The sequence below is a fragment of the Syngnathus scovelli genome, chromosome 2 (genome assembly GCF_024217435.2).
Source record: "Syngnathus scovelli strain Florida chromosome 2, RoL_Ssco_1.2, whole genome shotgun sequence".
In the NCBI taxonomy this organism is placed as follows: Eukaryota; Metazoa; Chordata; class Actinopteri; order Syngnathiformes; family Syngnathidae; genus Syngnathus; species Syngnathus scovelli.
Window position 1 is genome coordinate 6745667 of NC_090848.1, and position 21822 is coordinate 6767488.

The window sequence follows — 21822 nt, forward strand, 5'->3', positions numbered from 1 at the left end:
TTAATTGTAAATATCGATTTACTTAAGAAGCACTAGTGAAATAGGTGTTAAGCAACAGCGGTTCACAAAGTGACAGCAGCCATTTATGAGTCACACGAGTATTTATTAATCCTTCGCAGTGGAAAACATTTCATCATGACACCTCACAAGATACTTAGAACTACACACAGACTGTACAAATGTGTGAGAAAACAAATGTTGTTTTTTATGGCAGTGGTCTGGTTCTTATCAAAGTTGTTATCAAAACTGATTTCTTCCACATGAATGTTAAATCACATCACGGCACTAACTGACAAATGACAAACTGTTAACACTGTTAACATACGTACATTCAGATTCCAGGTTCGAAGAACAGAAGGAAAGGAAATTCTACATGGTTATGTCCTAATGAACGATCACATTAAGTATCACATTCACAATTTGGATCATCCAGTTAAGACTGTTTTTATGAAACGTGTTTTTTATTTTTCTCTCTCCCGCCATAAGACAGCAGCTAGTTTATGTTAGTTGTTTATACCTCAAGTACAAGTCGGTGGGGTTGTGCAAGACTTTTGAAAATTTGAGACAGGCTATTTTGCCTTTCTCTCTCTACAATTCACCCAATCAAAGGCACCCTGGGCTCAGAGGTTAGTCGTAGTTGGGAAAGCCTGTTTCAACTTCATCCCCTTCATGCAATCTTTTTTGTATATTACTACGTACAAAAATGTGGCTTTATTGTCCTCAGTGGATGCTTCTGTAGTTGCTGCCCAGGTAAAATCTGAAAGAACACACTGAAATTAATTCACATATTCACCTAATAGAGACTGACCTTGACGTATGACCAAATGAATGAAAATAAAGAAGCTGATGATAAAAGCAGGGGACAATACTAGAGTGGTCACGTGACAACTCTGAATACAAAGCAACTCCGTGGTGACCCAAATAAAAATCCGCTAAAAACTTTCCTGGAGGTAGCTGGAGAGCAATGAACAGAACCAATGGTGCAATTCATGTGTATAATTGATATTTTATGTTATATTGTTGTGCTGTGTTATTTGTCCTTATATTGCTCACAGTTTATTTTTATTTAAATATCCTGTGGGCGTTTCTGACATGGATTTTATTTCATTTGTTCATAAGCCTAGGACCTGGCAACAAATGGCCATGGAAATGTGTCACCTGATGAGGAAACCTGTTCTGTTCCATTACTTCAACTTTAATTGCTACTGGGAAGTTTAAATATCCACAATTCATATTTACACTTAAAAAAAATACCACAGAGGGAAGCATGAATGCAAAGATTGTGAAATACAAAAAAAAAAAACCCACTGCTCTAAGGGTGTTAAAATCCAACCACAACACAAAAAGGACGATGGTTTCCTAACATGAGCACGCTGATGAAGATGGGAAAATGGACACATGTGGCAACACGACATACAGCCACCTGCTTGGTCTCACCCTTAAGTGCTAGAGTGGTTGTCTGAAGCTTCATCCTTTTTAACGGCCTCAGTGTCAACCACCTCAACTGAATCACATTTATTAGGCTTTGTGTCAGAGCCCGATACTTTGTTTTCTGGAGAACATCTGCGCACATGAGCATTAATAGTAAGTCAAAAACTGAAGGGGGGGGGGGGGGGGGGGGGGCAACAGTGATTTCATTGTACTGTATATCAACTCTTCAATCGTTCAATTTTCCTATAAGAGGTCGACGGGATCAAAGCTCTTTGAGGAGAAAGAAATTATTCACTTTGGATGAAACTTTTTGACTTTAATTTTTTTCCCTGATGTAGTTTCACTTCCTCAATGAAGTCAAAAGCGTAAAAAGAACACTCACCTGTTGTTGCGTGAGGGGCTGCGATTATATGGTGACGCTGGAACTGCATGTTGAGAGTATTGAGGCGTGTTGGGTGTGTCGTAGTCACTCAGGCCGACTGCCAGCTGGTTGCGCCAGTTCCCTGCACTTTCCACTGATGACACTGCAAATGTGCCCAAATCAAGTGCACTCTTATGTAACTTGCTTTCATTTCTTTGCACTGATTTTTTTTTAATGACTATGATGGATGAAAAAGTACTTGACATCAATCTTAAGACATTTTGTGAAACTGACACGTCATAATTTTCGTGCCAGCACAGGCCCAGTTATAGAATTTAACAAACAGTATTATGCCATGCTGGACGTTCTGGCAAATTGAGGGTGTTTTCTTCTGCATGGCCTCTTGCTCACCTGACAATTTGGTGGCTAAAATTGGACAGCACTTTAGACGAGAGAAAGCAGGTCTAAATTGTGACGCAAGAGGTTTAATGAGATTAATTAATCAAATTCATTATCTTTACTATGTTTTTAAAATGACCCTCCATGGCCGTGACACAGTTTGAGGAAAGGGGTTCACTTATGGAAACAAAAGATCTCACCAGATGAGAAAGACGTCGTTCTGCTGGAGTGGCTGAAGGCCGCCGGCATGGTCTGGTAGCCCAGGCTGAGCTGAGAGCCACAGTCAAAGTCGTATCCCGCCCTCTCTCCTTCCCTGGAGTTACGGTTCCGATGGTACCACCCTCTCAGATGTTCTGCTACCATCGCCTTTTGCATGTTCTTGGCCAAAAGTTCATTTCTGGGTCCCTCCCTGTTCCGCGGCGGCCTCACCGTCGCGTAGGGATTCTGGGATAGGCCGTCACTTCGGTCAGAGCCATAATGCCTAAATCTGTCATGTCCGTGATAGCCGTTCATTTGATACGAGGGGTTGACGTTGTAGTGGCCTTCTACGTCATCCTCGTACACGTAGGCACCGTTAGCGTAAGGCTCCATGTCTGGACACGGGCAGCCGGAGACGTAGTAGGCACTGGGTGGATAATGTGCTGAGGTCTCACAGGCGTAACTACAACCGGAATGGTGCTGCACCAGGTTGGGCATGCTCCCTGTATTTCCATACACTTCCACGTTGCGATGCAGACGATGCATGGTGGAGGTCCTGGAATCTAATGTACTGTAGTGGCAAGTGGCAGGCCCGCAGAAATCCAGACTGGACTGGCTGGTGTAGGAAGAGCAATCCTCCAACACCTCTGTACTGTTGCTGCGATGAGCTGGTGACAAAGTGAAAACTGGCTTCTCTGCGTCTGCGTCTTTTCTTAGCTGGGGCTGTGATTCCAGACTTCCACTGCGAGCCCTGAAACCATGAGGGAAGCCCTCGCACCTGGAAAGAGGACACAGCTTGCCGCATTACACTCATTACGCAATGTTGATGCATTGGTACATGCACCAAGATTTTGGATGACAACTTAAATTTGCGGCACATTGAGCGATCACAGTGTTGGGAAGCTATGAGCACACCTGAGCTGACTGCTGCTGTAGGCATTGCGGGTCATTGCGGGTGTGGGGGGCATGCTGCGGGGGTCTCTGGGAGGTCTAGGGAGGGTTTTATAAGGGCTACTGTGGGTGGAGGAAGCCTCTCGTGGATTGTGGTAGTGGAGGGAAGCCTCTTGGCCTTCATAAACTAATCTAAAGGGTTGTGACATTGAGGGTGATGGTTAAAAAAGAAAGGCAGGAATGATATGTGGGCAACAGAAGAAGGCCTCAAACACAACAAAGCAATACATGTTAAAAGTGTGTGTTGCAAAAACGGCTCAGCAGGTGAGATTAAGCCTCACCTTTTGTTATGGTTAATTTCCCTTGGAGATGTTTGCTTCTCTACATCATATTCAGCCCCCAGGGAGCGTAACGGACTGAATGGAGGTGAGTCTTGCACAGACTGCGATCGAGGTCGCTGACTGGCGCTATCCGAGTCATCTGAATACAAAAATAGGACGGCCTGGAAATCATGATCTGAACACGGCATTACTGCAGTATACTTCGTAAAGATGCTTTGCCAAGCTTACCATCCTCCAACGGGAGACTGGACAAGGAGCTACAGTCTGATCGCATGAGTTCATCTGGATGAGGAGAAGGCTTATTGTGAATAGTGGGCATAGTCGCGACAGTTCCTTCTGCTTAATACAAACCTGCAATGATTACTGAGGCTCGCTGGGTGGGTCTTTTCCCCTTCTTGATTCGATAATGGTTCATCTCATTCTCAATCTGCTGAAGTTTGTGCATGGCATCCAAACAGTTTCTCCTTCTTTTCTTCTTGACTGTCTTACACAATTCTGCTTCATTGGCCAGCTTTTTAGCTGCCTCCACGATCTTCTGCTGGAGGGCAAATCTGCTCTCCAGATTTCTTAGGAAAGGATCCTGAAGCGCAAGCAGCAAAACGTGTTAAAAGTTTTTCCTAGTCATTTCTGTCTTTTTCTGCTTTTCCATTGTTAAGGGTCTCTTCAACACATTGTGTGTTTTTGCTGAGCTTCTGTTTCATTTTTATTGGGGTAAGCTACACACATTGTTGATTGGTCAACAGAGGATTGTAATATCTTCAGCATGTGACCGTGTTAATGAGACCGAATAAGAAGAAAACAACTTTATAAATGGTTGCTGACCCTGTATTGTTTGTCACAGACTTCGCTTTTATATTGAATCGCTTCAGTTACAAATGTAACTTTTTTATTTTTTAAAGAAAAGTTTACAGTCTGCGATTGTCATTCACACCAAATTACCATAGTATGTAATGAAAAATCAGATCAAGTGATAATTAATAGGCAAACATTAAAGATGTATAATTAAAGTGTACAAGTGAAACACAGACCTCATTGTATGGAAAAAGGTCATCCAACTTGAAAGCAGTGCCAACTCGCCGTCTAACCTGTGGTGGTCGTTCGTCTGATAACAAGGGGTACTCCTTTGGCAGCTTTCCAGTAAGCTCCTGAGAACAACAAATACTTCAAATGGAAACTGTAGCAGAAACAATCTATCACACAGCAGTTTAATTAAATACGGTGGGTGGCCTCAGGAGACAGAAAACACCCAGCGAAGGCCGTTCATTAAAAATGTGACGCCAAGTGCATTCAATGGGATTTTCATGTGACAATAATGTTTTAGACACCTAAGCCATACATAGGGGGCATGTGAATGGAACCACAAAATCAATGAGTGAACAATAGGATCACTGCTGAAGCATATTTTGACCTTCATTTTTTTTTTTCTCCAAAAGAATGATACACTAATTCGTAATAAAGTAGGGTCTGTCATTGCTACAACATAACCCAACCACTTACCCGGTGGTGTTAAATATTCTCTAATATTATAATAAGCATAATGCTGCTCATTGATACAAGAACAGAAGTTAAAATAAAAAAGTTGAGAAATAAGGACAGAATAGCTCACCGCTTCCCGAAGACAAATTTTCTTGAGTTCCTTTGTTTTTTTGGTCAAGATATCTTGTATGTCCTGCTCTTTCTTTCTCAGCTCAGAGAGTTTCTCTTTCTTCTGCTCCTCACTCATTTCGGAGTCTGCAGAACCTGTTCCAAATTCGATGAATTAAAATAGTTGCACTGTTTTTTTTACTCACACAATCTGTTCATCTTTTAAAAGCATGACATTTGCTTGATCTGGAAGTGCAACAAACCTGTCGATACCAGGCTGCCATTGCTGGCGGTAATCAAGTTATTTTTCAGGACCGACTCTCCGAGTTTGTTCATCTTTGCCCCCGCATGCTCGGTGAGATCCATAGCGATTTCCTCCAAGCTTTTGGAGGCTCCCACTTTCGCCTGACAGAATGGGGGTGTATCAAAAGTTATTGCGTGGGTCTCTTTTAATTTTGACACTGTGGACCGCATTGTAACTCTGAAACTCACTTTGCTCTGCTTTCTGTCCAAGTAGAATTGATGTTGGCTAATAGCCATGACCCAAATAGTTTTGATCAAAGAGTGGCTCGCATACCAAGTGTGGATGAGGAGGCCAGTTTGTCCAAAGGTGCGCTTGGTTACTGCTCTCCTGAAAGATTAAGTGGTGAACTGTGGCTTATTTCGGATATTTGATAGAGTTGGATAATCTCTTGAAAAAGAAATGATAATCCCCCCCCCCAAAAAAAATAATTTTAATAAATCATGACAAGGGCTCACCTGTGTGGATCATTAACCTCCACTGCAAATTTTTTCTCCCTGAAGTACAAATTTTCCAGTTGTTTCCACTGATAAAGCTGGCAGTCGCAATGGAAAAAAAAATAGCAGAGAGAAAATAATCATCACTCATAGTGTGACCATTGGAGTCTGGTGTATCAGGACGGCAGCAATGCAGGTGTTCAGAAGGAACGAGACTCTCTCACGTTCCACAATCATACTCATCGCGCCATGTTCCGTGTCTCATCAGCCAGGTGCTCCGTGACACCGGCGTGATTTCGAGTCAATTGTGACTAACTGCCCGTCTCGTCCACTGATGAATGAGACACTAAAATGTTGACAGCAGGAGGTGCCGACAAATAATCGAATATAATATCTACTCATAGCTTCATATTATATGAGTACAAAAATAATGGAAAATCGACTTCTTACCACCACAAATAGTCTTTGACTTCAGATTCTATTTTGCAGTAACGAAATCCTCTCGGGCTTCAGTGTCAATACAAACGTGCCATGTCCGTGCCTGACTTGCCTCCTCAGGTATTCTCACGCATGTCACCGCCCAAAGCCATCCCTCTTTTTTTTCTCACATTGGCAGCACTCCCCGCCCTTCACCCCCCCCCCCCCCCCTCCCCCCACCACTAGACAGCCAGGCAGACGCTTGCACAATACAGCTGTCAAAGTAGAACAACATCATCGTGTGCAATCCAGCAGAATGTCTTGTCTTCATGTGACACATTTCACATCATATTCCCGCTTCTTATTGGCCCTGGCTGCACATGACAAACGTCTTATTCAGTCACAAGGGTGTCTCTATCGCTTGGCAAGTTAAAATGGCTCACGCGCATGAGTTCCAATAAAGAAGCACTTTACATAAATGAATTTTCGCAATAAAAACGTCTTCCCCTTAAATTAATTGGAATAAAAAATGATGACTCAGCCTACAGCGTCCTGTGATGTCATGCCTGCAGACGAGCCGATTTAAAGCCACGACGGTAAAATGATATTTACCTTTCTAGGTTTCAGCTTATCTTGTAGATCATACTGGCCAATGCCTTTATAGCTGATCCCAAGCCACCATGGCATCCCTTGTTTATCCTGTAAGGACGAAAAAGAAGTTTTCAGTTCTCAAGGCAAAGGCGGCAAACAGAACTGAAAGCCTACCTTCACTTCGTAATAGTGGACACCATATGTGGGCAAGGATTCCACAAGCGTCAGATACCTACAATTAAAAGCGTTTTTAAAACCAGAAGATGCTTTAAAAATGCAAAAGAGGAATTCTAGGGCATTTGATGTGGTGAGTCTGCGTTATTCGCTGGACTGCACATATTGATTGATTTCTACCAGCTGATGGGAGGGAAAGGGATTCCGGCAAGACAAAGTGAAAAGGAAGCATCGGTGGAGGAGAGATTAATGACCTGACATTAATTATCGTCGAAAGCGTCTCAACAAATCGATATTTTATTTTAACTTCAACACTTACTGTACAATGGCCTGCCCTCTGGAGATTCCTTTTAGCTGTTTATAATAGTCGATGACTCGTTCCTCACTGCATTTGCAAAAAATAAAGTGAGAGAAAATGTATCTCAGCTGAATTTGGAATACATATATACATATATTAATAACAATCCAGGCTGGCCTAGAAACATACCAGTATGCAAGCGATGGGTGCTCCTTAAGGACTTTAGTGGGAAGAGCGGGCAGTTTCTTTAAGTCGGCTCGAGTGGCTTCATCACTGGGGAGGAAAAGAGGTGGGAAATGAATCAGAATTCTCAAAACGACAGACAAGCAACAACATTTTTTTTTTCAAAACTTCAGCTTGCAGTACATATATAAAACAGTCAAAAGGGCTTTGGGGTATTATATTAAGTATGGTTTATTTGTAATATTTTTCTTCACGCCTTTCAGTATGACATGCATTTCTACACAGCTATTGATTCATTCAACTCATAATTATTATCCTTTTTGTTGAGCCAGAATGTTTTGATACGCTTGGTTTGGATCTCGTCATATTGTGCAACTGTATCTAATTTCACACGCACGTTTAGTTGGTGGACTTTCGCTGTTCGCTCCTCTCTCCTGGCATGTCAAGCTCTGTCAGCACCATGAGATTCATTAGTAGACGAGTGCTAGCTTCTCCGTGCACTACGGTAAGCCTCACATTACGTTGCTATTGATTGTCATTGTCCTCACTCTTGAGAAACAAGTGACCTATTGAATATTTTCCCCGAAAGATCACCAATAACTTATCCGACTGTCGGTTAATAGTTATCAGCCATCTGAAAATAACAAGCTCTCACCTTGTGTAGTCTCCTTTTGACTCCTGGGAAATAAATACATAAAAAAAAGAACATCCTGTTAGGCTTTGGCTTTACTTTAAATAATTGCATTTTGGTTTAAGAGTAATAAAGGTACCAACCTGCAAAGCATTGGCTGCCAACTTAAAGACATTCTCACTCTCAACTTCTATAATCCCCTGTGAGACAAAGAAGGATTTTAGATCAACACATTGCACACAGTGTTCCACACTTAAACATTTTTAGCATCAACCCGAAGATCAGAATGTTCTCAGAATAAACCTGCGTTTTTTTCTGCTTTCTCACACATATTCCTTCTAACCGAGTGCAAAGTGCGAAAAGGTGTGATCAGGGTTTACTGGCAAATGACTCATCAGGAGGCTTCAGCCAAGTCTTTATTCTTATTTCCTACAACAAGAAAAAGAAAAGAATCCCAAAACACTTACGTTGTAGACAGCAGATTTTGCATTAAGGAAGAATAACTCCACCGTTATGATGTCCTTGAGCTGCGTTATGTTTTCCACATAGAATCTGTCAAAGATAAACGCACATGTACTTTCTTTCAAGTTCAAGGTATTTATTTACTTAACTGCATACAGAATATAATATGGAGCTCTATGACATGTAATGTAGTCCGTCATGAATTTAGAATAAATCCATAATAATATAGTAATTTATTATAATTTTCTTTAAATGTTAACTTAATTTTAATGTCACACAAACATTTGCGAGTCACTGGGTTGCAAATAATGGTAATGTTTTTAGCTCCATTATTATTCTAGTTCTTGTTAGCTGCTATGCTTACTGGTTAAGAGCATTGCTAAAAAGTATATTGGTATGTTCCCATTCATTAGGACTGAAAAAGTTATTACTTTTTTTTTTTTACCCCATGGTCAGGGCAATTATCTTGATGATGCCTTTTTGCTGAGTTTATACAGCTCTTTTTCTTTATCTTTTTCATCCAAATGGCTAAAAAGGTTTCAGTAACTGGGTTGTGTGTATGTTGAGAGACACACAACACACAACAACAAAACCCTGACCAATTCTATTTGTTAAAATTGACCTGTATTGGTCAACAAGAGGAAGGGAAAATGGTAAAAGGGCATTTAACAAGCTATTTGGTATTTTTAATAATTTAGGAATCACTCTAGCTAAAATTGCGTTTTGTCTCGAGACAACTATATTTTGCACAAAAAAAGTCCGTCTTCTTCTTTTTGTATATAAAACAGTAGCATTATAAATTGTGCTGCGTCGCAACATGTTCTTAAAACACAAACTGGTTCATAAACTGAGAATAGCCTAAGGCAAGTGTATTTTTATTTTCTTCAGCATACAGGACTGCGCCCTGCTGGAGAACTTGAGCCCTACACGTGAAAGATTCTTATTACCTGACGAGAAAGTTGAGGGCAATGGAGCCGTGCCTCTTGGAAAAGTCATGATCAAGAACTCTGCGGTCCATCTGTAGCCACTTACACTGACCACTGGAAAAAGCAAGTGAGTGTGCCGCAGTCAACACATCTACTGTCTCTTAAGAATCACCAGCAATAGATATTCAGACCACAGGACAACAGTTTACATACTTGTCAGTGAAAAACGCAAGGCCGAAGAATTCCTTCTCTTTAAGATTGAAATGGGAGGAAACCAGGTCGACAAGTTCATAGGACAGCAGCTTTGGCTGTGGAAGGAGATTTTTCACATTCAATGTCAGCTTCCAAAAGTGAAATCTGCTCGCCTCATTCCCTCATAAAGGAGACTGACATGCAAGCTACCGTAAATTGTCGCAGCAGCCGATGTGAATTATTCACTAACTCCTGCTGTGTTGTCCACCAAACATTTTCGACCGAGGCAGTTAAAATGATTTTAACTCAGTGAAATACAGCCCATGTGAGGTGCGCTGAGGGTTTGCGCACAGTCGGGTGTGAATTTCTCCACACATGGTTGACCTGGAGCGGCTCCTCTCAGATTGCACAGTGAGGCTTCTCAGTTATTATACAAATATTGACTATCTCCACGTCATTGGTACCTGAACCAGCAGCTCCAGCTTCCTGTCATCCAACAGCTGCACTTGACACAATCTGCCCTCGGTCATCTACAGGGACACAAAATAGGAAATTGTAGCATGCTTTTCGACATCACAACCCCACAGGCATCATTTTTAATAAAAGCCGGGACGGAAATACTGTATGTTGAAATCACAAAACAGACACGAGTGTGACTCAAGTATTTCACATCCGAGTTGCCATAGCAAACTAATACCCAGGCGGTAAATGCAGCGATCCTTCTTAAAGAAACACTAAGGTCATGAATGACAATGAAACCATTGTCCGAAAGATTTGTTGCCATAATAACCTGGAGTAGGATTTGGTTTACTTCACATTCGGGCATTTCACATCAGTCTACTTAATCGTTGATTGAATAAATATATTTAAACAAGCAAACGTTTCTGCAAACTTTTCCAACCTGCACAGCCAACAACTTGTACAATTGTGACTAAACTGCACATGTTCTAAATTCAAATAAATGGCATTTGCGCCATTGGGATTATTTTCCTTGCAATGCCGTGTTACAATAAATAGCACTGTGCTGTCAGTGCTGATTCACAGTTCAAATGATACTTTCACTAGGCCAACGTCCCAAATAGCTTTCGTGGATCTGATAGTCCCTTTATCTGACAGAATTAGGCTGATCACCTTATCATAGAAAAGCGAGCGACTCTCATACCTGGTAAAGCTCTCCAGGGAGAGCACAGGAGCAGATGCATTCCTGACTCATCACTTCATTGCGCTCTTCTAGTGGAACTCAGAGAAAACGCCGCAAGCTCTGCATGCAAGCTTCTGGCTTTGCAACGGCTTAGTGGCCACTACACTTGAGTTCGGCAGCCGACTTAATGAGGCCTAGACAGGTCAGACTCCTGACCACAGTTTCGTTGTAGCTTCAGAATAATATCATCTGCAGAATTCTCTCTTTCCATTTCAATTAAAAACTGTGTGATAAACCAATAAATCAAACTAATTTGGACTATATCTGCAGTTTAATCACATTGAATTATTAAGATGTGACAGTGGTAGGATTTATCATTTCTCTCTGAATTTAACATGTAATACTCCTGTCTGGACGCTAAATACTGCAGTCAATTTTTTTCTTTTAATGGGAAAAAAAAGACTCTAGAAATGTGCACGTACTACTTATCTTGAGCAGTTGGAGAATCAAAAGCATGTGTATAAAAAGAGAAGGAGTAGGACTTTAAAAGATTTGCACAGTTGGTCCATGAGCATTTGCAGTGATGCTATTTATATCTGATGGTACGACCCAGACTCACCCTCAGTGGCAGCATCAAGGCGAGATTTCATATCAATCTGGTTCAGACACAAGTCTGGTGTCGGTTGGGATTTAAATCAATCATCAATACATAATGATACCAGCTCCGATTCGTAGTTATCTTCATTTAAGACTTTTCCCCAATATCGATGGACGCAATGCAGACGACAACCTATTCAGTTTTAATAAAAGCCTGCAAGGCCCCAGAGCAGGTATTGTCAACCGGTGGTCCGCGGCCTTCTAGCGGTCGGTGGCGGTATTGCAGGTGGTCCGCGAGATTGGAAATGGAAAATAATTGTACATTTTTTTTTAAATAAAATTGATTCATTATTTGGAATTGATTTATTTTCCAGCTAATTTTGTGAATCATTTACCCATCCAAATGATGTCAAATGTAGCTGAGATTCCCAAAATAGGCATATAGAAGTGAATAAATAGCCTGTATAGCTCTATCATCCATCGGTGCAAAATATAATAATATTCCGCTAAAGCAGTGGTCCCCCAGTTGCTTCTTGGTTGTAATGGTGGTCCCTTGGACAAAACCATTTGAAAACGCTTGTCCAAGAGGACATGTTACCTGTAAACTTCACAGCTCAAAAAGATGACACTACATGATGGCTGAAGATGAATAGAATTTGAAAATTAAATAAAAAAAGCAAGCAGGAAAATTTAACCTGGCCTGTCCAGACAGCAGCCTGTCTCATCTCTCTTCCACTTTTCATACAATATTGATGAAGGCTGGTGTTACACAAAAGAGTGTTTGTTTTCTTGACGACACCCGAATGGAGAACACGTGCTCCCAAAGTAATATGCCTGTCTTAAAATTACAGAGAAAATAAATCGAGGCTTGACAGGCGAACAGTTCAGGGTGCGCCCCGCCTCATGTCCAAAGTCACCTTGGATAGGCTCACGAGCACAAATGCTACAGAAAATGGACGCATGGAAGTTACTTGAGGCAGCTACAATGGATGGTGGCTCATGTAACGGACCTTTGACACCTGACACGGAAACACTCCTCTGCACAGTTAATTATGAATAAATCTGAACTATTTGTGTCATCTTTCCACTAATGTCAGCAACATCAGCCATCACCTCATGTTGCAAACCTGTGAGTTCCAGGAAAGTGACGTGACGCTCGAGATGATGTCATTGGAGAAAATGTGGATCCATGATGCAATAAATGGGGGCGGAGTCACGGTTTCCATGAGGTCACCATGCTGTCTAACTTCTTCCTACCCTGAAAAGTACGTACTCAGAGACAGAAGACAGCTGTATCTTCATTGTATCTGTATACAGTATAGTGACTGTAACGGCCCAATCTGCTCCCGTTAGCAAAACTGTCACAATGAAGCGTGCCGATTTTACCCTGCGGCCAAATGAGTCAGTATTTCAAACAAGCCTAATAAAAACTGATGTCATATCCACCCTCAAGGTACCTCTTGTTAACTTCGCATGGAGTCTAAATATTTGAAGACAAAGAGCCACAGGCATCATCTTTGCTCTGCTTCTTGTCCAACGTGGATGATTCCAGCAAGGCGTGGGTCTAGGAGGGATGAATGGAATCTTGACATGTTGGACATGTCTGTCCAAGGGACACAGCCACCAAAGCAAGACGTCCTGCTTAAGGCCCCTTTAAATGCACGCAGACAGAGGTTTTCCACACCAGTGGGTCAATGTCTAACTTGCACGTGTCTACTTTTTAAACGTGCAAATAAAAATGCATGCGTCACATTAATACAGGACTTGTAAGTCATTATCATAAATAGCTGCGCAATTTTCTAAACTGAATCAGGCGTAAAGTGTTCAGTATTTAAATAAGCGCTGCAAAGTATCTAAAATAATGATCCAGCATCATCCACCATTTTTATTATTCGCCAAGTCACACTGCTGGTATGACTGCATTAAATAACACTCAGTTGAGCATTTTTTTTTTTCTTTCTTTACCATCCTAGAACGTGCTTTATCCACCTCCATCAGGATGCCAGTGTGGGGACTGGCCCACCTCAGGGCCACTGAGAGAACAATGCATGTGTGCAAAAGTCTATGGGTGGATTCCACCTGTGCTCCTTTCTCAAAATATATCAAATAATCGCTTTCTTCCTTTTTTCACCCATGTCCGAGATACACGCATGTCTCAGGTGCGGTCTCGGTTCACGCACGTCCCTAGATCTACTTTTTGTCTCCTCGAAGCCCGGTATAGAAGCCGCGTCTATCAGTTCCATGATCTCAACATGTAGCTTCTTACCTTTGCGTTTAAATATCCTTAAGAGTAGATTTACGGTAGAACCTCGCCCGCATGCCGGTCGTTCCCGATTAGCGGTTTCGCCGGTTGCGCTCGCCGTGAAAGGGAGTCGCCCCACTGCCGCTGTCCATGCTCATCCACCGGTGTGTTGCTGTTGCTGCCGCCGCCTGATATCGAGACACGCACCACGCCTTCAACCGCCGGCTATTATGTGAACAAGCATAGCATCCAGCACCCTCTATCTACCTCCCTCCCTCCCTCTCTTCCTCCCTCCATCCCTCGCCCCCTCCTCATCCAGCAGCTGCCGGCCGGCCTGCTTCCCACTGAATGGCGAGGCGCCCAAGAGCAACGCACACTCATGCATGTGCCGCAGCATCCCTCATTATGAGCATTGACATCATTCAGGATTATACTGAAACAATCACACAGTACACTCTTTTCTTTTCTGAACACCACGCCCCTATACATCATGCTTTTTTCCTCCAGCCATCTTTTACACCTACTGGACTCTTCATTATGTACACACCGGAAAATGTGTCACATTGTGTGCATTTACAAGTGTGAGTGAGATTGATTTTACCATTGGTAACTCTCCGTTGTGGTTTGGTGTATAGCCGCATAGAACTCTACTGCATCATAGCCTACTGATAAATGTTTCTCATGATACCCAAAGTATTACAACTACTACCAAATACATCTCTGACAATGTCTGGTCATTCCTGTATTATATATTAAATTGCCAATTTTAATTGTACAGATTGTTTATCAACTATATTGTACCTCATCTGACTATGATCGGCAGAGTGTAAACAATTAAGATAATAAATCAACACCATTATCAGCAGGTTTGTTTGCTTTAATTATTTTAAAGCATACTAGCTCTCATGGCCACGCCAAAACGTTTTCTGACATCAATTGATATTGTTGCCATGGCAATTTCTTGAACAGCTATCCTGTGTCTTTATTCCATTGACGCAACTCGAACAGGTTGTCCTCAGTATGTTATGCAGATGAATAAAGAGGACTAATGTGCTTGTGGCTCTGGCAAAATAGCAGTAAACATCCACCAAACAACAAAATAGTGCCGCTCAAGCTTGTTGGTGTACGTTTCACATTTGTTGCTCTCACAACAGGGTGCTGAGGCTGCTGAAATATTAATGACTCTCAATTACAACTACTCCACTGGTCACTTTTGTGGTAACGTCGCCTCAAGGAAAATCATAAAAATACAATTTGAGCTACTGTACCAGATAACTTCCATCTCATGCTAATGTACTGTATGCAAAGAACCTTTATGCTAACTGGGGCTTCCCCAAGACACCCACCCCCGGGCCCAGCCCCTCCTTACTCTTGGCATTGTGATTAAAACATGAATAATTATCTCGTTGAGATCCCCTCAGAACCATCTGTGCAGTCAGTCTCCTCTTAGAACACGTTCATAAACAAAAGACCCTCATTGCCCTCGTTACCCTCATTAGGAATGGATGCTTTTGCCACAATCTGAAAAGACAACTGTCAGATACATACTTCTAACTAGAAAGCAATTTCATTCTACTTACATTCACATGCGTTTGACATGTCATCGTCATGAGGTAGAACTCCACAGTTGGGATTCCAGCAGGGAATTTGTGGGAGTCAGTAGACTCTGGACTGCCAATATTATTTTTTATTGTGCTGGTTTTGTCCTTGTGTGCCTGCTCCAAAATGAAGCGTTGACTCACAGATGTTTGCTGCTATGACAGTCGACAAAATAGTAATGCTCTCCATTTGTCATTTCATAAACAAATGTGTCAAACAATGATGACGGTACTAGAGACCTTGATTCGGTTTTCTTTTGATTTTCAAATTAACACGTTTAATACCAAGGAATTACTCCATGTAAATAGCGCTGGCTTTACTGTATGCATTTTAAGGATATTTGTGACAACAGTTTCCCTTTTCACACCTAAATACTAGCATCTAACTTGTGTTGTTTAAGATTACAGCTCATTCATCAGTCATGTTTGCTCATTTTCCACTGCTCACCAATACTGTGCAAATCGTGTTTCAATTTCATCACTGGAAACAGAAAAGCAAGACGTGAAATACGCAATTATGGGGTACAATGCATGCAAGCATAAGAGCAATGTGCTCAATATGTCTGTCAGATATTTGGATTTCAAGAATATTCTTGATAGATTTTTTTTGAGGCAGCCAGTAAACTATGAATGATTTATAATGTGTTTACACCCTTGAGCACATGATTATGGGCTTTGTCATCTAAAGGTCTGGGGGCCTCCCTCAACCGGGGGCTTTGGGTAATGAGCGCCCCTAGTCAACAACAATCAGAATGTGTCTTGTTTATCTCTGCCCGTCAGCTGGAAAACAACCTCAGCTACATGTCGTTTATGAGTAGTGTTTTTCTGTGGAGTTCATTTGAATCATATTTGCATGCATAATAAGCAGAGGTAAACCAGTTCAGCAGGATGAGTAAATGCAAATATTGATTTTCCATCCAGCAGAAGCAAACGTGGCCTTCAACATGGTTGTGCAATTGCTTTATACTGCCATCAAGTGTTCGGTAGGTGTATAGGCACAAACCAAACTTAAGGAAAGGAAAATCGACGTCATACGTTCGTTTCTGTGTAACACTTGGCTAATGTACTCAATAGTTATACATTCACACATTTATTTAAATACTAAACGTTTAAAACGATGTCAAAAATGAAAAATGTGTACGTGCATTAGTGGTTAGTAGTATTGCACAAGAATATGTTGGGAATTATTTTTTATTTCTTTAAATAGCAAAAGTTTAAGACGATGTCAAAAATGGAAGATGTGCATTAGTGGTTAGTCCCATTGCACAAGAATATGTTGGGTATTATTTTTGGGCTCTCAACTTGATTATTCCTTTTATTATAATTGCCAGGATAGCAATGTTGAACTCCAAACAAACATGCTAATAAATGTAGGCGTTTTTCACATGTAACAAATAATGTAAAACAAATTGGCGGAGTTAAGTTTTTGTAATGGCAAAATGTTAGACATGGAAGTGCAGCCAATTGGGTGCACGATGACATTGACAGCCGCAGTGCATGATGGTCGCCGTAGTTCACCGACCCCCAACAGTGCCGGCAGTTGGTCGGTGGCTCCGTGTTGAGGACTACACAGCTCCGGGTGCCGGACAGATGCAGTTCGCAGTGTGTCATAGGGTCGACGTACGGCGCCGCGCAAAGCTGTTTTTATAAGTTCTCCGCCGCTAAAAGTTGACATCTTCAAGCAAGCATGCAATCAGAATCGGGAATAGTTCCTGACTACGATGATGGAGAGGACTTGCAAGAAGAGCCCAAAACGTATTACGAGCTGAAGAGTCAGCCCTTAAAAAGCAGGTCAGTAGTTATTTGGCATGCTGAGGTGGTTTTGGTGTTTAGGTGATAATGAAGCCGCAGACCTCTCGTAAAGTGCTGTTCGGGGCAAGTTATGGGCTTTCTGCTGACCCAGTGCGCCGCTCATTGTTGATGGTTTTTCTCTTCTTCTCCTGACCGCACGCTGTTATGCAACGTTTGGGTGTTGTCTTGTTAACATCCACTTCAAATATTAGCTCGGGGAGGGCAGACAGGTCAGGGTGCATCGAGATGCTCCTCAGCCAAAATGGCATATGACATATTTGATCTAATCTAACGTAATCTTAATATAATATCATTAATATAATATAGCAATATATTCATTCATTTTCCCAACCGCTTATCCTCATGCAGGGTTCAATAAAAGCAATGTTATCTAAAACAATTAAATACTAGCCTCATAATCCAAACGGTTGAATGTTTTCATAAGAAATTCAAATTATTTTGGAATTATGACAAAACATTTGTGCACACAGTTCTGTTTCCTAGATCATATCTGATGTGGATTGCGTTTTTTTCTAGTAGTTTTTACTATTATTATTATTATTATTATTATTATCCATCCATCCATTTTCTGAACCGCTTAGTCCCCACAGGGGTCGCGGGCGTGCTGGAGCCTATCCCAGCCGTCATCGGGCAGTAGGCGGGGGACACCCTGAACTGGTTGCCAGCCAATCGCAGGGCACACAGAGACAGACAACCAATCGCACTCACACTCACACCTAGGGACAATTTGGAGTCTTCAATCGGCCTACCAAGCATGTTTTTGGAATGTGGGAGGAAACCGGAGTGCCCGGAGAAAACCCACGCGGGCCCGGGGAGAACATGCAAACTCCACACAGGGAGAACCACATTCCTTTGGCAATGTTTCTATTTATAAATGGACCAATATGTCTCACAATTGTAGCTAATTACAAACGCTACTGTTGTGCCTCAACATGAAAAACATTTTCAATGCTGAGTGACTAGAAAGTATTTACTAACTCTTGCACGTTGAGGCTCTCTAATCATAAAGTGGTTTAGTAATATATGGCGTGATTGGACTGCACTAAACCAAGCACCTGCTGCAAATAATGAGAATCTGCAAGTAATTGATATCTACCTGAAAAGTGTGTGTGTGTGTGTTTGTGCGTGCGTGTGTGTGCGTGTGTGCGTGCGTGTGTGTGTGACAAAAAAAAAAGTTTCAATGCATTTTTTTCCTGTCAGAATAGGTGAAAGAAGTATTAAAAAGAAGTAGAAATAGAATATTTTTGGGGAATGAATTGCGTGTAATAAGCAAACCATCTATCACCATACAAAGTCAATACTGTAACTCACAACTTTGCTGATTCATGGCCAATCAAAGCAGCCAATCCCTCTCTCTGCTACCTGCGCAACATCCCCCCCGCAATTGAGCGTTTCAGACTGATTAGAAATCAGATACATCTTGCATATATGTAAAAACAAATCTGAATTGAGCTGCAGTGTAAGCGTAGCCTTAATGAAGCGCCCTATCATACTTCAACAAAGGTCCTTCTCCACTAGAGGGCACCAAAGTAAAAGATCTGTATTAGACATGGTTTTGTCTTTGACAAAAAAACGTCAAACACTTGAGTTTAAGCAGAGGTTGGGAACACTCGGGAGAACATTTTATCCAGCCCACTATCCATCCATCCATCCATCTTCTTCCGCTTATCCGGGGTCGGGTCGCGGGGGCAACAGCTTCAGGAGGGACTCCCAGACTTCCCTCTCCCCAGCCACTTCATCCAGCTCATCCCGGGGGATCCCAAGGCGTTCCCAGGCCAGCTGAGAGACATAGTCTCTCCAGCGCGTCCTGGGTCGTCCCCGGGGTCTCCTACCGGTGGGACATGCCCGGAACACCTCCCCAGGGAGGCGTCCAGGAGGCATCCTGATAAGATGCCCGAGCCACCTCATCTGGCTCCTCTCAACGTGGAGGAGTAGCGACTCTACTCCGAGTCTCTCCCGGATGACCGAGCTTCTCACCCTATACTATAGTATAGCCCACTATACTTTTGCAAAACAAATAAAACCTCAGAAAAACATAAAATTGCCAGAAACCTAATGTGTGTAGTGTACATTACATGTTTCAATTTGTTCAATAAATTCAGTCTGAGACATATTGTAAGTAATATCTCAAAATTAAGTAAAGAGTTTCTAAACAGTGATTTCTATGTTGTTGTTTTTTTACGTCACTCATGTCAGAACAACATGGCTTCCCTCAGTGTGTTCCAAAATCTCTGTAAATGTGATGTAAGTGGGTGCTTGCAAAACCTCCCAGCATGGCCATGTAACGTTGGCGATTATGTCGTGGAAGAACAGTGACGTCTTGCAGCAGAATGTTTTCTGTTTCCCCTATCCATGACCCCATTGTCACAGCCAGACGCAATGAGGACAGAACCCCTCTGTGTCCACACTGAGATCTTATTTTTTGACATTCGTCCTCGCCTTACACACCTTAACATTACATTTTGCTGCAGATTTGAAATATTTTCTCCCCTTTACATTTGTGCTCTCTTTGCATGTGGCAAAAAAAAAAAATCCACTTTCAATAAAAAGTCTGCTCAATCAGGGCAATTGTAAGCTCTTACCCGCATCGGCATTTTTACCTTGACCTTGTTTTATTCACATGAAAGTCAGTAGTGTTGGAAAACATGGCGGCTTTGACTAGAACTAAAGCACAAGAGCACTACTCAGAGTACGGGGCATTGCCGAAAATATTGTCTAATGTCATTTTATTTGCCTCATGTGAGCCCACTTCCTCCTCGGATCACATGACACTGACCCAGCATGTGAACAGTCTGATGACTGTTGGTTGGGTTGATACAATAAGTTAGAGTGTTTAGCCCCAAATAAATAAATAAATAAATTTTCTTGTCTCGCTGAAATTAGCCTGTATTTAGGGTTTTAAACTGTTGGGCCTGTGGCAGGGATGACTTTTGTTACCATGACAACAAGGGAGGGAGTTTTGGCATTGCAACTCAAGTGCCACTTGGCTGGAGAAAAGCACAGATTGTGTAGCAAAAAAGAAGAAGAAAAAAAGCGCATTCAGTCAAAAAAAAAAATAATTAGTCATTGATGTATTGCTTATCACTGTGCTGGATATATGTGACAGAGTGGACATCCTGCCAAACACAAAATACACAATCTCTTCTCCACCCTTTGAGTAACATGTTATTCAGTATGTCCTAAGAAAACGTAGAGACGATTTTTATTTAGTTAGCAATATTAGGATTACATTAGCGACCACTTCCTCCACTCAAGTTTGTTTTTCTTAAAAAAGCTAAATGAAAGTCAGCGTCCATAAGACATCCTTTTTTTTTCTTTTCTTAAGAAAGCTAAATAAAAGTCAGCGTCCGGAAGATGTCCTTTTTTTTTTTAAAGGTAAATGAAAATCAATGTCCGGAAGACAGCCTTTTTTTTTTTTTTTTAAAAACTAAATGAAAGTCAACGTCCAGAAGAAGTCCTTTTTATCTTTCTTTTTCTTAAAAAAACGTAAATGAAATTCAGCGTCCATAAGATGTCCTTTTTTTTTTCTTTTTTTTTCACCACTTCTTGCAGTCCCTTCATGAGCTGCACGTTTTCAACTGGAAACGCAGCCCACGAGGAGGGCGGGGGGCGGGCACACGTGTGACAAACATGACCTCCCCTCGCCGGCGTGGAGGATTAGAGCCAACAAAAGTTGGTCCAATCGCCGCACCAGGGTTTAAGAGTATTGCGGTGACAGATTAGAACATCTCTCACCCTGGGGAGGAGATAAGAGAGCATCAGAGGAGCCGCCATCAGCCAACTTAGCCCTCCTCCACTTTCATACGTGTAATACTCCTGCTATGGGTTATCAAAGGTTGCGAGAATCCTCGTGTTCTGGCCCAAATGTTTGCTGTCAGCTGTTTGCCTGCTTGCTTATCCTCATCATTGCAAATTGGTCCAACGTGTCACTCCATGGTGCCGGCCGGCCAACTCTCGTGGGCGTCTTGCTGGCCCGTTGCTCGCCCGCCCCTCAATTAGCTCTCGGTGCTTCAGGTTAATAGAACTTTTGATTGGAGGGGCATTGCTTTGATGTTTTCACGCATGCGGGTGCCGACCTCAAGCAAGCATGTGTTTTATTTGGGACTGAAAATGAAGATGTTTGAGTGTGTGGCAGACCAGAGATCAGTGAGTAACGTTCTTTCCATCATGGATGACCTTTGACATGTTGTCCATGACACTCGCCTGTCCTACCCCTTGCCCCTGAACCCTAACCCTTGATAGATGCTCACAGCTCGAGTGTGAAAATGTCTTTTGAAAACCCTAAACCTACTTTAAAAACTCAAATTGAAAACCTAAACCCATTTTGAAACCTAATTTTGAAACCATGGTGTAAAATTTTACTTTGAAACGCTAACAGTAGTTAAAATCCTAATTTGAAACCCTGAAATGAGTTTATTTGAAACCTGGTTGGAAATCCTAATCTGATACCTTAAAACCCCAATTTTAAAACCCTAATATATAGGGTATATATATATATATATATATATATATATATATATATATATATATATATATATATATATATATATATATATATATATATATATCTTTTTTTAATCCAAGCTCGACAAGCACTGTGACCAGGTCATGAAGT

General features: G+C 41.8%; 2 protein-coding genes and 1 long non-coding RNA gene across 6 annotated transcripts in view; 2 read left to right on the forward strand and 1 right to left on the reverse strand.

Moving 5' to 3' along the window:
- Positions 1 to 82: 82 nt before the first annotated feature.
- Positions 83 to 14063, reverse strand: LOC125989299 (FERM domain-containing protein 4B). Of its 3 annotated transcripts, XM_049755510.2 has the most exons (24): positions 13822 to 14061; positions 10282 to 10347; positions 9839 to 9933; positions 9647 to 9739; positions 8705 to 8789; positions 8381 to 8437; positions 8262 to 8284; positions 7613 to 7696; positions 7445 to 7510; positions 7126 to 7183; positions 6973 to 7059; positions 5965 to 6041; positions 5698 to 5836; positions 5469 to 5610; positions 5228 to 5361; positions 4650 to 4766; positions 3973 to 4201; positions 3850 to 3903; positions 3622 to 3760; positions 3305 to 3472; positions 2392 to 3167; positions 1814 to 1955; positions 1438 to 1563; positions 83 to 757 (listed from the first exon to the last, which is right to left on the reverse strand). In XM_049755510.2, exons 2-23 carry the CDS (start codon positions 10345 to 10347, stop codon positions 1440 to 1442), a joined length of 2955 nt encoding a protein of 984 aa, XP_049611467.1. In that variant the 5' UTR covers positions 13822 to 14061; the 3' UTR covers positions 83 to 757; positions 1438 to 1439. The 3 variants fall into 3 exon arrangements, with proteins under 3 accessions (XP_049611467.1, XP_049611469.1, XP_049611468.1); XM_049755512.2 differs by lacking the exon at positions 3305 to 3472 and having other exon boundaries at positions 13822 to 14063; XM_049755511.2 differs by lacking the exon at positions 1438 to 1563 and having other exon boundaries at positions 13822 to 14058.
- LOC125989307 (uncharacterized) lies at positions 7923 to 13000 on the forward strand. Its single transcript, XR_007488643.2, has 3 exons — positions 7923 to 8111; positions 9588 to 9752; positions 12696 to 13000. It is a non-coding gene; the product is annotated as an uncharacterized lncRNA (long non-coding RNA).
- Positions 14064 to 16885: 2822 nt separating the features above from the next.
- Positions 16886 to 21822, forward strand: part of LOC125989302 (microphthalmia-associated transcription factor) — a 43434-nt gene continuing 38497 nt past the window's right edge. The window contains exon 1 of one of the 2 annotated variants that reach the window (XM_049755516.2): positions 16886 to 17186. In XM_049755516.2, coding sequence (XP_049611473.1) covers positions 17083 to 17186 — 104 coding nt within the window. In that variant the 5' untranslated portion in view covers positions 16886 to 17082. The remainder of the gene's footprint in view (positions 17187 to 21822) is intronic. The other variant, XM_049755517.2, reaches the window with a different exon arrangement.